This window comes from Castanea sativa, chromosome 2, assembly GCF_040712315.1.
Source record: "Castanea sativa cultivar Marrone di Chiusa Pesio chromosome 2, ASM4071231v1".
NCBI lineage: Eukaryota > Viridiplantae > Streptophyta > Magnoliopsida > Fagales > Fagaceae > Castanea > Castanea sativa.
In genome coordinates this window covers 16823659-16839230 of record NC_134014.1, presented here as the reverse complement: position 1 = coordinate 16839230, position 15572 = coordinate 16823659, and the positions used below count along the sequence as shown (strand labels likewise).

At 37.1% G+C, this 15572-nt stretch overlaps 1 protein-coding gene across 1 annotated transcript; it reads left to right on the top strand.

The window, feature by feature from the left end:
• The first annotated feature begins 8686 nt into the window (after positions 1-8686).
• Positions 8687-9854, top strand: LOC142624960 (uncharacterized). Its single transcript, XM_075798679.1, has 2 exons — positions 8687-9130; positions 9423-9854. The coding sequence occupies exons 1-2, from the start codon at positions 8687-8689 to the stop codon at positions 9852-9854; spliced, it is 876 nt and encodes a 291-aa protein (XP_075654794.1).
• Positions 9855-15572: the final 5718 nt, after the last annotated feature.

Genomic DNA, 15572 nt, shown 5'->3' with positions numbered 1-15572 from the left:
GCCTTTGCTCATGATATTTTTCTAACACCGGTGTATCTAGAAGGTTCAGGGTTTCCCCCTCTTAACCAACAGTCTTTCCGAAATTCTGCCTTGCCCTTCGTAGTGAATCTCCAAGTTATCTTGGGTCTGTCTGAGGAAAAACTCACCCTCAGATGTGTCCTCGGACCCTCGGCGCATGGGCCGATTCGCAGTACTAACAAATTCTTAGCTCTAGAACAGATCGGCCCTCCTTGCTAGAGCCCAAAGGCCCAAATGCCCGCTTAAGTTCTTTTACTCTCCACATACGGTTATTATTACCGTGTTAAATAAATGAATATTTTATTTGAATAAATGTGTATAATAGACAAACTCATATAGGTGTTTTGTAAAAATAAGTGTGTAAAATAGAAAAAATAGGTTTTAAATATGTAAAATAGAAAAAATTTTACACATACTATTGTGGATGCTCTAAGTCATGGAAAAACTAACACCAAATAAATTTTTAGGCGCGAATGTCTAAAACAAAATATTTCGTCACGCAAACTCCGACACAAGCGGTTGAGAGCCCTGCTAAGCTTTTAAATCAAGCTATGACTGGCTTGGGAATACATTTATCAAACATTAGGACTATGAGCTCACTTCCTAACCCACTTCAAAAGGAGTTGGAAAGAATATGTAAAAAAAATAGACAATTAGACGATAATCCATGAAAGAAGCAATGAGTTTTCAATTCAATGCGCTACTTGCTTAGTTATAATTACACTATTTATTATTTAATTTTCTTTTTTGTTTCTTGGAGCAGAAGTTGCGGCTCTTATGTGACTGTGAAAAGGAAACTGAGATGATTCGTAGAAAGTATATTGTCACAAAAATTCAGGAGGTTGCATCATCTTTAAACCGCCCATTAATATGTTTATGATGACAGTTACTTTCTATTTTGATTGAAAACCTGTTCTTGCCGACACCGCTCATTCCAACGTTAGAAGATGTTTTTACCATATGTGATGGTAATGGCAACTGATGAAGCCGGAAAAATCACCAGAAAATTGCAAGCACCATCAAACCGAAATAACACCTGCAAAAAGAAAAGAGAACCTAACAGAGAGCACCGGTATAATGCCGGCCAAAAACCCTCCGAAAGTCAAGTTAGAGTCTTTTTCACAACCCTAGAATGCCAGAGTCGAGTTAATTATGCGTACCTTGGTTTATGAGGGTTTTGGGGTATTTATAGTAGTGTAGGGCCGAAATATACACCTTGGCGAAGAAGTACTTTCCTACTAGGAGAGTAATTTGCGGGTTTTGCGTATCTCTTAGAGTTCTTTTCCTTATAGGAATCTTCTCAATTAGGGTTAAACGTGTATCTCAAGAATTCTCATTATGGCGTATGTGTGGAGGTCAAGCAAAGCCATATCGAACTTATCGCGAGACACAAGTTGATTTCGACTAGGAGTGCATGAATCCTTATCAATACCGACGGATACCAAATGCTACAACTGTCCACTACACGTCCTTGTAGCTTTTACCTGTCGACCCTCCTTATGTTAACACCGCTCCGTCGTGATTATTGAAGAAAAATCCGTCTCATATTTGATCCTCTTCAGCAACGTTAGAGATGTTAAATACAATTAGTTATTAAGACAAATTGATGACCTTTAAACCTTCTGAATGGTTGCCAGAGTATGCAAATCCAAAAGCAAAACCAGTGAAGAGAGTGAGAGAGTGTATCTAAGGAGGAGAAGTGAGGATGAGGGCCCGGGCCATAAGGCATTGCAATTTGTTGTCAAGTTTGTGAGTGTGTGATTCTGTGCATGTCGTCTTATTTATAATCACTGGAAGTCTGGACTGCACCACACCCAATACCCATGCAAATCTACTCATAGAAAATAGTAAGTAAGAACTAGCCCATCACACGCGCATCATCACATACGCAAATAGCGTGCAATGAGGCTTATTTTTAGTGGTCCTATTTTGCAGGAAAAAAAATTGTATTTTTTATTTTATATATATCATTTTTATTTTGAAAATCTAATTTATAAGTGGATAAAGTAATTTGAAAATTAATAGGAAAGTTGTCATATTTTTTAGAGAAATGATATGTCCACAATATTTTTACAACATTTTTACAACAAATCCTAAGTGGCAGGTTGTTACTGGTTATTATTGTTGGGGCAAAAAAGTAATCTTAGTGTTAGGTTCAAATTTAAACCAATAACAACTAACCACCTATGATTTGTTGTAAAAATATTGTGGACATAGCACCTCTTTATTTTTTAGGCAATATTTTAGTGGGAGTTAGAGTTATATTTTTACCAGATTATCTTTTAGTTTTATCTCTACTTAAATATAGGAGCATATAAGTATTTTTGAACTAAAAAATAAAGAATCTAAACCGAAGAAACTTCTTATATGATAGTATAAATGACTGATCAGTGATCAATAGGAGGAAAAGGGACTGTGCTGACTGCAGAGAAATAATCACTGCAAATCTACTCATAGATTTTATGCGTGGCAAAAACACAACAAAGTAGTGAGTGTAAGTTGAATGACTGATCAATGAAGGGAAAAGATGCTGCTGACTGCAAATTGTAGCGGTGGAGAACTCATGAGAAAGAAAAACTTCTACATGCAGCAGATGCATGTTACCTCTCTCTCACAAGGGGGTGGACCCCATACCCTTGTGAGAGAGAGGTAACATGCATCTGCTGCATGTAATACCTTCTCATGAGAAATGGGTTGTACAATTGTGCATGATGATATAAACTATAAAGTAATAATCTTTGTCGAGTGGTCAATCTAATGTCACTGGGGTAGACTGTAGAGTCTACGCTAGTGTAATCATAAAGCTTGGCTGTAAACAATTGTAACATGTTCGGGTTTGAGTTACTAGGCTCGTTTGGTAATGTTGTTCTAATAACATTATTTGTATTTTTTTGAAATACGTATAGGTGAAATTTTTTTGAAATACGTATAGGTAAAAAATGCGTGTAATATTGTTTAAAAACTGAAAACATATTGTTAAACTACCATACTAAACGGTATAATAGAAATGTGTGTAATGTTGAGCTTGAGCTTGTTTAGTCGGTCTAAAAGCTTGATTTGGCTTGATTCATTAATCTAGCTCAAATCAATTTCAATATCAATTTCAATATCAATCTTTTAACATCAACCCCATTTGATTTGGACATGTGGTTTCAACTATCACTTAATTAAAAGTTTAGTAAGATATGAGTTTATTTTTCAAGATCATATCAAATTTGTTACAAAGCTCATAAACTAACATTGGCTTGTTTTTATCGAGCTCTATTGTTCACGAACTTGTTTATAAACCATAGTTTTTGCTTGAGTTTAGCTAATTTATTAAACAATCCTAAAATTAAAAGTCAAGCTTGATGCACTTCAAGCTTGATGCACTTATAAACAAATAAATATAAATAAGCTTTTTATCAAGTTGAGCTCAGATTATTTATGAACGGTTTCATTCATTTACAACCCTACACAAGGTAAGCGTGTTGTCTTGTTTTGTGAAGTGTATTTGTGTATGATAAAAATTTACTTCGCATTTGCACACCTGAAAGAAATGCAAAACTTTTGATTGTGATACTTAGGTTGTGTTTGGTATTGGCTGAAAAATGCAGTTTTTTTTTTTTACTATTTAGCTTATTGTTACTACTATTTAATTTATTTTTGATACTATTCATAGGTCCTATTGCACTTTTTGGTATCATTCATGAGTCTCATTATACTATTTTAGCTAGTTTTTAGCTTTATTTACGGTAATTTTAGCAAAAAAAAAAATCAGTTTTAGATAAATAAACTGTTCCCAAATGAACACTTAAGGCAAAATTTCAATGGGAGACTAGGAGGCAAAGTTACCACTCACAACTCGTCACATGGTGAGTTGTGGCCAAAGTTCTATAAAATGGTATGGTCTTAGCTAGGGGTGTCCACGAGTCGGGCTAGTTCAAGTTTGGGCTTAACCTAGAACCGACTCGATCCTATCGAGTTGCAGGATGGCAGACCCGTCACCGACCATGAAAAACCGCGGGTCGAGTCAGATCAGGCTCGGGTAGACGGTGGCTGGATCTGACTTCAACCGAAAAACACAAATCAAGAACCAAACTTAGTACAAATTTCACAAATTTGAAAGAATAAATCTATACTAATGAACAAATTTACAAAAACAAACACCAGTAGTCCACAAATCCAAAGAACACAAACAGATTTACAAACCCAAACACTAGTAACCCACAAATCCAAAGAACACAAACAAAAATAGAGATAGATGATAGCAGATTTGAACTTCAACTGATTGAAATGAAGAGAGAAAATGACTAAAAATCAAACCTAAGCCAGGTATTTGTAGATTGACGATGGGCAATAAAGGAGATTTGCAGTTCGACAATAGGCGATGGAGATTTGTAGATCGGCGATGGGCGATGGAGATTTGCAGATTGGCAATGGGCCATAGAGTTTTGCAGATCGGCAATGGGTTAGAGGTGTTAGCTATTGAGTGTTAAGAGATCAAAGGTCCGTTTGGTTGGAGGAGTGGAAAAGTGGGAGGATAGAAAAGATTTGGTTTTCCCTCATGTGTGTTTGGTTGGAAGGGTGAAAAAGTGGGAGGATGCAAAAAAATTTTGTTTGGTCAGAGAGAAAAATGGGAGAATGAAAAATGTAGTTTATATAAATTGACTATTATGTTCTTATTATATAATAGTGGGAAAGTGAGAAGGGTAGATGAGTGTAATAAAGTGAGGGTATTTATGTAAATTACATCATTCAGCATCTTTTCCTCCCCATTTTTCTCCCAAATTGGGAGGATAAAAAAGTGTGGGCCTAGAGGGATTATTTTCCTTCCCATTTTCTGTCTCTCTTGTTTTCTCTCCTGAACCAAACAGTGAAAAATGACATTTTTCACCCTATTTTCCATCCTTCCTGTTTTCATCCCAACCAAACATACCCCAAGAGTGAGAGAGATCCTAGAGACTGAGAGAGAACAAGAGGACTGAGAAACAAATGGTGATGATTGATGAGTGTAAGGGTTATATATCACGGTCGAGTCAGGGGGATCAGGTTTTGTAAGGAAAGACCCACCACTCGACCTGCCGGAATCGGGTTGGGAAGGCAAGGACCCGCCATCGACCGCCAGGTAGTTGAGTTGGGCAACGGACGGTTTGGCTGGGTGGGTTGGGTCTACAGCTTTGTTGGACAGGCCAAGTCTTAGCATCGGTCCTAGGTTTCGGGGGAATAAACACCTTGAAAAGCTTCCTTGATTAATTAATATAACATATAGAGACACACTTTAACTCAAAAGGCCTAAGCCCAATGGGTGTGTGCTCAATTATGTTATATTAGTCATTTATTCTTCTAATCTTTATTCAATGTGAGACTTCACTCTCATGTGTAATCCAACAATCTCCTCCTCACATGTGAGTCTGCCTCTCTATGGGCTTCAAGACCTCTTTGTGAGCCATGAACAAGTCCAACTCACTCCCCCTTGCCTAATGGGCTTTTCACTTCATCAATGCGTCATCCATGGGTCTCTCATACGCCATCCATGGGAACCACGTGTCAACCCCGCACGCATATCCATGGGAATCCTGCATGTCCATGTCCATGGGAACCACACCATTATTTAGCACCATTAGCAATATTCCTTTGTTGGGCTTTTTTTTTTCTTTTTCTTCTCCAGGATCTTCGTGTGTGAGCCGTTTAGGCTTTCTCTGTCCCCGCTAGGTAGGGACCATGAATACCTCACCACCTTCGCCGCACACCACCATGGGCTCTAATATCACTTGTCGGGAGAATAAACACCTTGAGGAGCTTCCTTGAGTAATTAATATAACATATAGAGACACTTTAACTCAAAAGGCCTAAGCTCAATATGTATGTGCTCAATTATGTTATATTAACCACTTATTCTTTTCATCTTTATTCAATGTGAGACGTCACTCACATGTGTAACCCAACACTAGGAGGCATCAACTTTTCAGTGAGTTGTCGACAACTAATCAAATAAAGTTTCTGATTATGAAAACTATGTTAGATCTCTCTCACATGGATCTGTCATAACTATTTTATTTTGGTTGTCGACTTTGATTAACCTTTTTGACTATTGTGGTTAGCGATTACATTACATATGTGTTGGTTGGACAGTTGGAGTGCTCATTCAACTTCAATTGAGATAATTAGCATAATAAATTTCACTAATTACAGTGATAATTTGCAACTGTTGCTTAGTAATTAAAAATAATGATAATGATAAACCATTTGAAAATGATGCCATTGAAAACACATTTAGAGTAATGTTGCAGTCTTGCAGACATAAATTCTGTTGATATTAATATTCTATCCACTTGAGATTTTTTTTTTTTTAATTTTATGAAAATCCAGAAGATTTAATCTATTGAAAGTTCAGAACTGAAATTGTACAAACTACACTGAATATCCAATTAAACATGCTCATCTATAAGACTATAACTATATCAGAGAACACTTAAGAGGCAGAGCAGTGGGCAGCTCAATTTTCTTCTCTTGGAACCCAGTTAACCTATATATTTTGTGAGAGATGCGCCAACCTTATTGTATCATCAATTAGAATTGCAATTCTCCATAGATCCTCTCTATTTTGTTTCTGAATGGCCTTCACACAAACTTTGGCATCACTTTCCACAATTACAGAGAATGTGTCAGCTTCAAAGCTATGATGCACGGATGCGGCAAAATGGGTGCCGCACCTGCGTTTGACGCGGCGACGCGCGAGTGACACGACTACCCGCACGTCGGTGCCGCGTCTCAGTTTTTTTTTTTTTTTTCCAGATTCGGGCCAACTCAACTTCGACTCGCGCCGATTCGCACCGAACTGGGCCAATTCGCACCAAACCGGGTCGATTCGGCCAGAATCAGGTCGTATCAGCCTTGAATCATGCATTGCACCAGCAAAAGCTTGAAACCAAAGCATTTGCTGTCCAAAAATTGAAACCTAAGCCTTACCGTTGAGTTGAAACCCACGAAAGATAGCCATATTCAACGTACAAGGTCTGCTACTCTGTTTTTTTTTTTTTTATTATTATAGGAACTGCTACTCTGAGTTTTAATATAAACTTTGATTACCCAAAATGCCCTTTGCTTTGTATTCTATTGGACCCCCTAGGCACCCAAAGTCATGTGGCTGTTTTGGTCATTTTATCTGATATTGTTGATACTTGGCATGATTAGGTGAGAGTGCAAGACGTTTCTTTTTTGTTTTGTGTTTCTTGCCTTCTCCTTTCTTTGTTTTGTGAATCTAATGTGTTTTAAAAAAATATTTTAATAGTAAAAATATATAGAAAATATAAATAATAATTTTTTAATCGCCGCACCCGCACCCGCACCCTACTTTTTCAAAAATTGCCGAGTCCCGCACCCGAATCCAGAAACATACCCGTGCTACATAGCTTCAAAGCTTGTTGAGTTGCCCAATTGATGGCTTTAGCTTCGACTTGAAGTGGGATAATGGTTTCCACCCTTTTGGACATAGCAAAAACCAATGTCCTTCTCCAATCTCTCGCCACAATAGCCATATAAGAATAAGGCCGGCTTTGATTAACTATAGCATCACTTGAGATGTACTCAATTCATATTTGAGATTAAATATTATGAATTTGAATGTATATTAATATATATGATGCAACATCATTTAAAATTTGATGACAATCTATACAAAATTAGATTAAGAGAAAAAAAATCTTAGTACATATCATTCCACAAGAAAATGGAGATAATAAATTGAAAAAAAAATTGTCCATAGAATTCTTGATAATAGAAAGCAATCTCTAAATCTTGTCCAAACCCAATTATCCAAAAACAATCTCTAAATTCCATTTGTCATAAAAAAAAATAAAAAAAAAAGTGTGACAAAAGATTTGTATTCCAATCATCCTTCCTGAATAGTCTTAAATTGTTTAAGGTGTAGAAATGTAATTTACTTAATTTTTTTCTCTTTCATGTTAATTTATGTATGTTTGCGTATCTAGTTGGGTCAAAAAACCTCTATTTGGGCCTACCTTCATTTGTTGGAAAAGGAAAGAAAGCAAACTTCAACTATATCAAGGAGAGGGTGTGGAGGAAAATCCAAGGTTGGGAAGGGAAGCTACTTTCACAAGCGGGTAGGGAATTGTTGATAAAATCAATCATCCAAGTCATTCCAACATACACAATGGGATGTTTCAAAATTCCATTGTGCCTATGCAATGAGATTGAAGCTATGATAAAGAAGTTTTGGTGGGGACAACGAGGTGACCGGAGGAAAATCCATTGGGTGAAATGGAATGAGTTAACAAAATCTAAAGCAATGGGTGGTATCAGTTTTAGGGATCTTGCTTTGTTCAACGACTCACTTTTAGCAAAGCAAGCTTGGCGGCTCTTGCATGACCATAATACTCTCTTCTACAAGGTCTTTAAGACACGTTTTTTTCCAAACACAACGATCGTGGAGGCTAAGGACTCAAGAATGGGTTCTTATGCATGGAGAAGTATACTCATTGGGAGGGATGTTGTTCAAAGGGGAGCGAGGTAGAGGGTCGGCAATGGAAAAAAAATTAGAATTTGGCAGGACCACTGGCTGCCAAGGAAACATCCTCCCCTTCTATCCGTATGCCCAATAGCAGATTATGAAGACTCTACTGTCGATATCCTTATTGATCCACACACTAGATAGTGAAATGTAAAGATGGTGGAGGGGTTATTTAATGAGGAAGAGGCGGAAATCATCAAGGAAATCCCACTAAGCCGAGTTGCTGCGGAAGATACTTTGTATTGGCCCTACTCAAGTAACGGACTGTACAATTGCAAGTCAAGATATAAATACTTAAAAATGGAGGAGGATATGATGGACAGAACTCATGAATCGGTGAATACTGGAGATACACAGGTCTGGAAGCAAATTTGGTCCATGAGTGTACCACAAAAGGTGAAGACATTGCTGTGGAGGGCTTGCCGAGAAGCCATGCCAACTAAACATGCTTTGTTTCGGCGCAAAATTACAGAGGAAGATTTATGCGTGAGATGTCGAGTTGCCACAGATTATTCCCTACATGCTTTGTGGTCGTGCTCTGAGCTGGACGTGGTGTGGGCAGAACAGGAGCTGTGGAGTTTCCGTGGAGAAGTGCAATTCGTAAGCTTTAAGGAACTCTTATCTTGGATAATAAAACACACTCAGCTGCTGGAATTATTTGCAGTTACGGTGTGGTCCATATGGAACCAACGAAACCGAGCTCAACTTAATCAACTAGCAGATGCCATCCATTAGATTGCTCATCTCTCCAAGACTTTGGTTAGCTGAATTCCAAGCAAGACAGGTCAGCCAAGTTTCAGTACCGATTCACACTCAACCAATGAGATGTAGGTGGAAGCCTCCCCCATCGGATTATTTTAAAATTAATTTTGATGGGGCGACTTTCCCAAAGGAGAAGAAATCTGGTATAGGCGTAGTCATCAGAGATAACAGAGGTCTAGTAATTGCGTCATGTTCGAAGGTGGTGCACCAGATGCTAGGCTGTTCTGATATTGAAGCTATGGCTGCGGCATGGGCTCTAAATTTTGCATCAGACGTGGGTGTGAGGAGGGCTGTGTTAGAGGGAGACTCCATGGCAGTTATTACAGGTTTAAGGGAGGATGAGAAGGTGTTGGTGCCATACGGACTACTATTAGAGGATGCAAAGTTTTTTTCTCAACAATTTGATGAGCTGCTTTACTCTCATACAAAGAGGAAAGGCAACAATTTAGCGCATAGTCTGACTAGATATGCAATAGGCATTCCAGATTTTCTAGTTTGGATGGAGGATGTTCCATCACAGCTTTATTCTGTATTCCAAACTGATTTATCGGACTTTTATTAATAAAATACGTTGATGTGCTTCCCCTCAAAAAATAAAAAATTCTAACTTATTTATTTATTTATTTATGAAAATCAAGAAGATTTTATTGAGATGTTGATCCCACCTACATCTATCTAGAGCCTAAACTCTCATAAGAACGTCCAACTTTTAAGCTTGGGTGCAGTAATTGCATAACAGCCATGGAAGGCAGGAGATATGGCCTTATTTGAGAGATCCCAATTATATATGTCCATACAAGTGAGGCAAAATACAGTGTCTTGTAGCCAGGAGTTCTCCACGGATATTCAGCTGAACCATCAAGGTTTATCTCCAATCAGATCTTCCCTCAGGTCCAATCCACCACAAGGTGCAATCCAAGTCAATTGTGATGCAACCACTGGCAAAGTGGCAATATCTTGTTCTATATTGTGATTGTCGCTTGAGATTAGAAAAGGACATTGGTTTTTTCTTTCTCTAAAAGGAAAACAATTGGACGACTCTTCACATTGTGTCATATGATAATGGTATTGAAGTTTGAAGCTACTTAAACACTCCAAAAGAAATCTCCTACTAAATGTGTTTTTTCTTTTTTTCCCTCATAATTTTCAGTGTTTAAATATTGAAAATTGTTGTTTGGACTCCCTTACCAAACAGGCCTAGAAAGCTCTAAAAAGTAACAACAAAAGTGGCATTCCTCGAACCCAGTTGGCTATCTTTTAATTCTTTTCTTGCTCTCAATAAAGTCTTTTCATTGTTGATTATCAAAAGATAAAAAAGAAGCCTCTAAATGTTGCTATGTCTGTTGATTTGGGCTATTCTGCATTGGGCTTATATATATTGGAGTAGGTATATAGCTTGGCTGGGGCCATAGTCAAAACAGAATCTGGATTGGGTAAGCAAAATTTGGAGAATAAAAAAACTAGGCCCGATCCTCGAAAAAAAAAAACAACTAGGCCCATACGCAACCTCGCTAATAGGCTCCTCTAAAATAGCCCATGTCAAGTTTTAAAATATCAACATTTGATAGGTGAGCCCATTATGGCATTTGTCAAGGTAAAGAAGCAAAGCAGAAAGGACGCTCGATCTGCTTCCGTTGTCATTGTAGATTGTGGAACAGCTTATACCTTTCCCTCTTTTACTTTCGAATGCTTAAAAAATAAAAAGGACCCTCTTTCCTTACCAATATCTTGCTCCTCCTCTCCTTAGGGTTTTGTCCATATATATAAATCTATGGTTTAGATTTTGTCAACTCATTTACAAGTTAATTATAATCAAACTAAATTAGATTTAATGAGATGACAAAATTTTGACCCTAAATTTATTTTATTTTGAATCATAGGGGTGATCGGGTGTAATATCTACGGTATTGAACCTAATGCAATAGTTCTTAATGTCTAAGAACCTGAGATTGTGAAAAGGAAGAGATTTTAGTTTTTACCATATGAATGTGTCAATCTACAATGTCATCATGTGTGTGACTAGATCCAGTTGACAAAATTGGATAATATAAAATATTAGACCCATGCGCAAACTCACTCCATAGGTTCCCCAAAACAGCCAATGCCAAAGTTTATATAAACGTTTCTTTTTTGGGCTGAGTTATATGAACCTTTGATAGGTGAGCCCATTATGGAATTTGTAAAGGTAAGGAAGAAAACAATAGCAGAAAGGAACCCTCAACCTTCTTCAGTGGTCACTTGTCAGTTGTCATTGTGAATGTGGAGCGGCTTGGACCTCGCCATCGTTTTCTCTAAGTGCTTTAACCCAACAAAAAAAAAAATGAAAAGAAGAAAAGACCGTCCTCTACCATGGGTTGTGTTCGATTCCTTAGGACATTATTATTACATATCACCTATGAAGCACGGGTGTGTTTTCGGATTCGGGTGCGGGTGCGAGTGCGGGTGTGAGACTCGGCAATTTTTGAAAAAGTTGAGTGCGGGTGCGGCAATTAAAAAATTATTAAAAATATTTTTATTTATATTTTCTATATATTTTTACTATTAAAATATTCTTAAAAAACACATTACTATGCCTTGATTCACAAAACAAAGAAAGAAGAAGGCAAGAAACATAAAACAAAACACAAAACACAAAAGAAGCAACAAATATTCATAATAAAATTAAAAATGACAGATTTAGGAAGTTTGGGCCTCATTCAAAGCCAATTTCGACTGTTCCGGCGTGATTCAAGGAAGATTTCGGCCTGTTTTGGCCATTTCAGTACGTTTCGGCCGTTTTGGTCATTGGTCGATACGGCTTGATTCTGGCCGAATCTTCCCGATTCGGCATAAATCGAGCCGAGTCGACGCGAATCCGTGAAAAAAAAAAACCTCAGACGCGGCACCAACGTGCAGGCAACCGCCTCAAATGCCGCGTCCCACGTCGGACCGCGTCAGACTCTGGTGCGGCACCCTCCCAGTCGCGTCCGTGCTTCATATCATACCACAATGGCACAATTTGCCAAAGTACACAGTGCCATGTCCTACAACATTAAACAACTTGCCCCACCGTTAGCCTTAACTTATTATAAATTATAGTGTGTCTCATTTAAGCCTTGGAAGATTTGTCCAAACACCGTCAAACTATGTCCTTAACTCCTTATATAGTGCAAGAAACGAGGAAAAACAATATTTACATTGGTAAATCAATTCTATTCAATCATCAATTATATATGTAATGGATCCTTAAAAGTGGATGTTGTGTATAGTATAACTTGTCTCATATTCTTTTAAAAGTTATAATAATTTTTTAGTGGAGGTTACTACGTATTTTTGTCTTAAAACCTCATCATTTGTGGGTTCCAGTTAGCTCAACTGGTAAAGTCTCCGATAATTGTATAAGAGATCTAGGGTTCAATCCCCGCCTACACCTTTTTGGATTGATGTCTTGATCTGATAATAAAGTGTTATTATCATGAGCGGACGCCATAGGTTGAAACCCTCTCAAAAAATAAAAATAAAAACCTCATCCTTTCTCCCATGTGCGTTTGTTACTTTATATATATATATATATATATATTAATGGATGTCATAAGAGCAATGATTTAAGAATTTTTTTAGAAATATTTTATGGGAAAATGATAAAGCAATTAATTTTTTTGACAGTTTTTTACATTTTCTATTATAGTGGTGTCAAAACTTTTCTAATATGGTTTATTAATAAGGACTTGATTTAAGTTTAGTCATCCAGTACACTGGACACGTGTCCAAAAGTGAACACATGTTATCATCTCAATGGGTCCAGTAGTGGACCTAAGCCTGGCCCTATTAATAATTACCCCAAGAGCACCTATTAATATGACCCTATATATTACCTTTATTAACGTCAATTTTTTGGAACACATTAAGGATGCAATGTGAACCTTTCCTTGGTGTTTGGGGGGGTTGCCTAATGGAACTCAAATCCTTATAATCTTTCAAATTTGAAATTATTATATGTAAATTCTCCATTTTGCAACCATAAAATCCCCATTTTAGGGCTAAATATGACCAAATGACAGAATTATCATTTTTCATAAATGCAAAATTTCATATATTGTGGAGAGTTATTGGAATTGTGAGCAGTGTAGGAGAAAATAGGTCTAGGGGCACCGTTGAGATTTCAAGTGTGATACCATTTCAAGTGTGATACCATCCCATTACCAATCCATATTTTGGGAAAATAAAATTTTACTATCCTAAAATATATTTCATTTTATATTTTGCACCTTAAACCTTTCGAATGCACATTTTGCACCCTAATTTATGACATTTGTTACACTTTGCACCTCGACATTAAGTTTGCCGTTAACTTGGATGAAAAACTATGACATTACGTGAAAAGTCTCAATTACCCATCTTCTCAATTCCTTAAAAACAAAGCGAAATTACATTTTACCACCTAAAATTATATTATCGATTACACTTTATACCCTAAATTTTGGATTTTCATCAAAGTTAACAGCAAACTTAACATTGGGGTGCAAATAGTAGGGTGCAAAACATATATTTGAAATATTTATGGTGCAAAGTGTAATATGAGGTATAATTTAGGATGATCAAGTGTATTTTTTCCATGATTTTTTCAAAATAATTTTCAAAACCAAGACTATATATAAAAACCATTAATATCATACCTCATATACCAATCTTGACACGTCTACTATCCCCAAAATTGGTCGAGTACTCAATGTATATTGCGTTGCACAAAATGAGTAAGAGATAACACTCTCCCACACTTAAAACAAAACCCCCTGAATTTGTATTTTTGGTTCTAGATATAGTTTTGACCTCTTGAAGGGTAGATGAAAAAAAAAAAAAAACTGACTTTAAATTTTGATAACCAATCACACATTAATAAAATTCCTAATGATGGGTGTCGAGCATTGGTTGGTAGTAGCTTAAATTTACTATAAACAGGGGCACTTGGCTTGTCTCAAGGGTAATATAAAAAAAGACAGTTGACCCTGAACTCCCTCATGAGTCTAATTCATGATTGAACTCAGCACCAACATAGTTATTGGTGAATTACACTAATGAGATGTGAGACACGTGTGAAGTTGACATGGCCTTGATTCTTCATCGCCCAAGAAAGAGAAAGGAAGGAAAAATGAAGGGAGACAGGTGCTAATGAATGAAAAATGGGTAGAAGGAGCATATTCCATTTGGGCGTGATTATAATAACCCTCTATCCGTTGAGTTTTGGCTTACAATCACAAGAACTTGGAAGGAGCTATACAAAATTGTTTTTGCACAAATAATAGTAGTGTGTATTTAATTTTGTGGGACTAGAAATGGTATAATAAACAAGTGAGATGATTTGATTAATTCCTAGTTTTATGCAATTTCCATGATTGACCGAAAAAAAAAAACAAGTGGGATGATGGTAGACACTAGACATCAACCTTGGCCGTTGGCATGTACAATCTTCGATGTGGGACCTCCTGATCATTCACTTCTCAGTGAAGATTAATGCGTGATATAGGGATGGGTGGGGTCCTCAATCGTACTGTGTCCCATACATCTATTATTTTTGTTCATGTATACAAATTACAATGCCTTAAATTGCACCCTTTCTTCTACTCCATTCACAATCCAACCCCACCACCACATTGTCATAGCCTCACAGCTCACAAATACACACACACACACACACACACAGAGGCTCATTGTGTCCTACATTATCTTCTCCATAATCTTTCTTATCCATAATCGCCCTTCAATTAACCACTAGTATCATGTCTACCCTAGATAGTTCTTGTTAGATTGGAGTTTCATTTTTGGACCTAATTGAGTCTAACCCACCTCTGTTTTCTTTTTCTGTTTGCGTAAAACTCATGCCCACAAATATTACGTGCATGTGATAGGTTATAGGCCATAGGGCTAAAAATGCAGGCCAATATTGTGATTTTGTTGCTTGGAGTTGGCTCAAAAAATGGGACAAATTTGGAGGTCGAAATAAGGAGAGGACAAGTACCTAACTTATTTTGGTGAATGCATTATATTGTCGTGTGAAAGCTGAGCAAGGGTAAATTGGGCATGTAACAAAAATGGACAGATTATTATATTAATTAGAGGGTGTTAGGTATCAAAAGGGTTAGCAGGAATAATCAAGGATGGGGCCTAAGCAATTATTGGATGGAACCTCTTCTCTTTCCTTGCTTTTTGGTTAAGCTATGATTATGAGATTTATCTTCATGACAATCTGACTTTAATTGTGAAAGCGCCTAAACCGTCCCGTTTAGAATTGGTCATATTACAT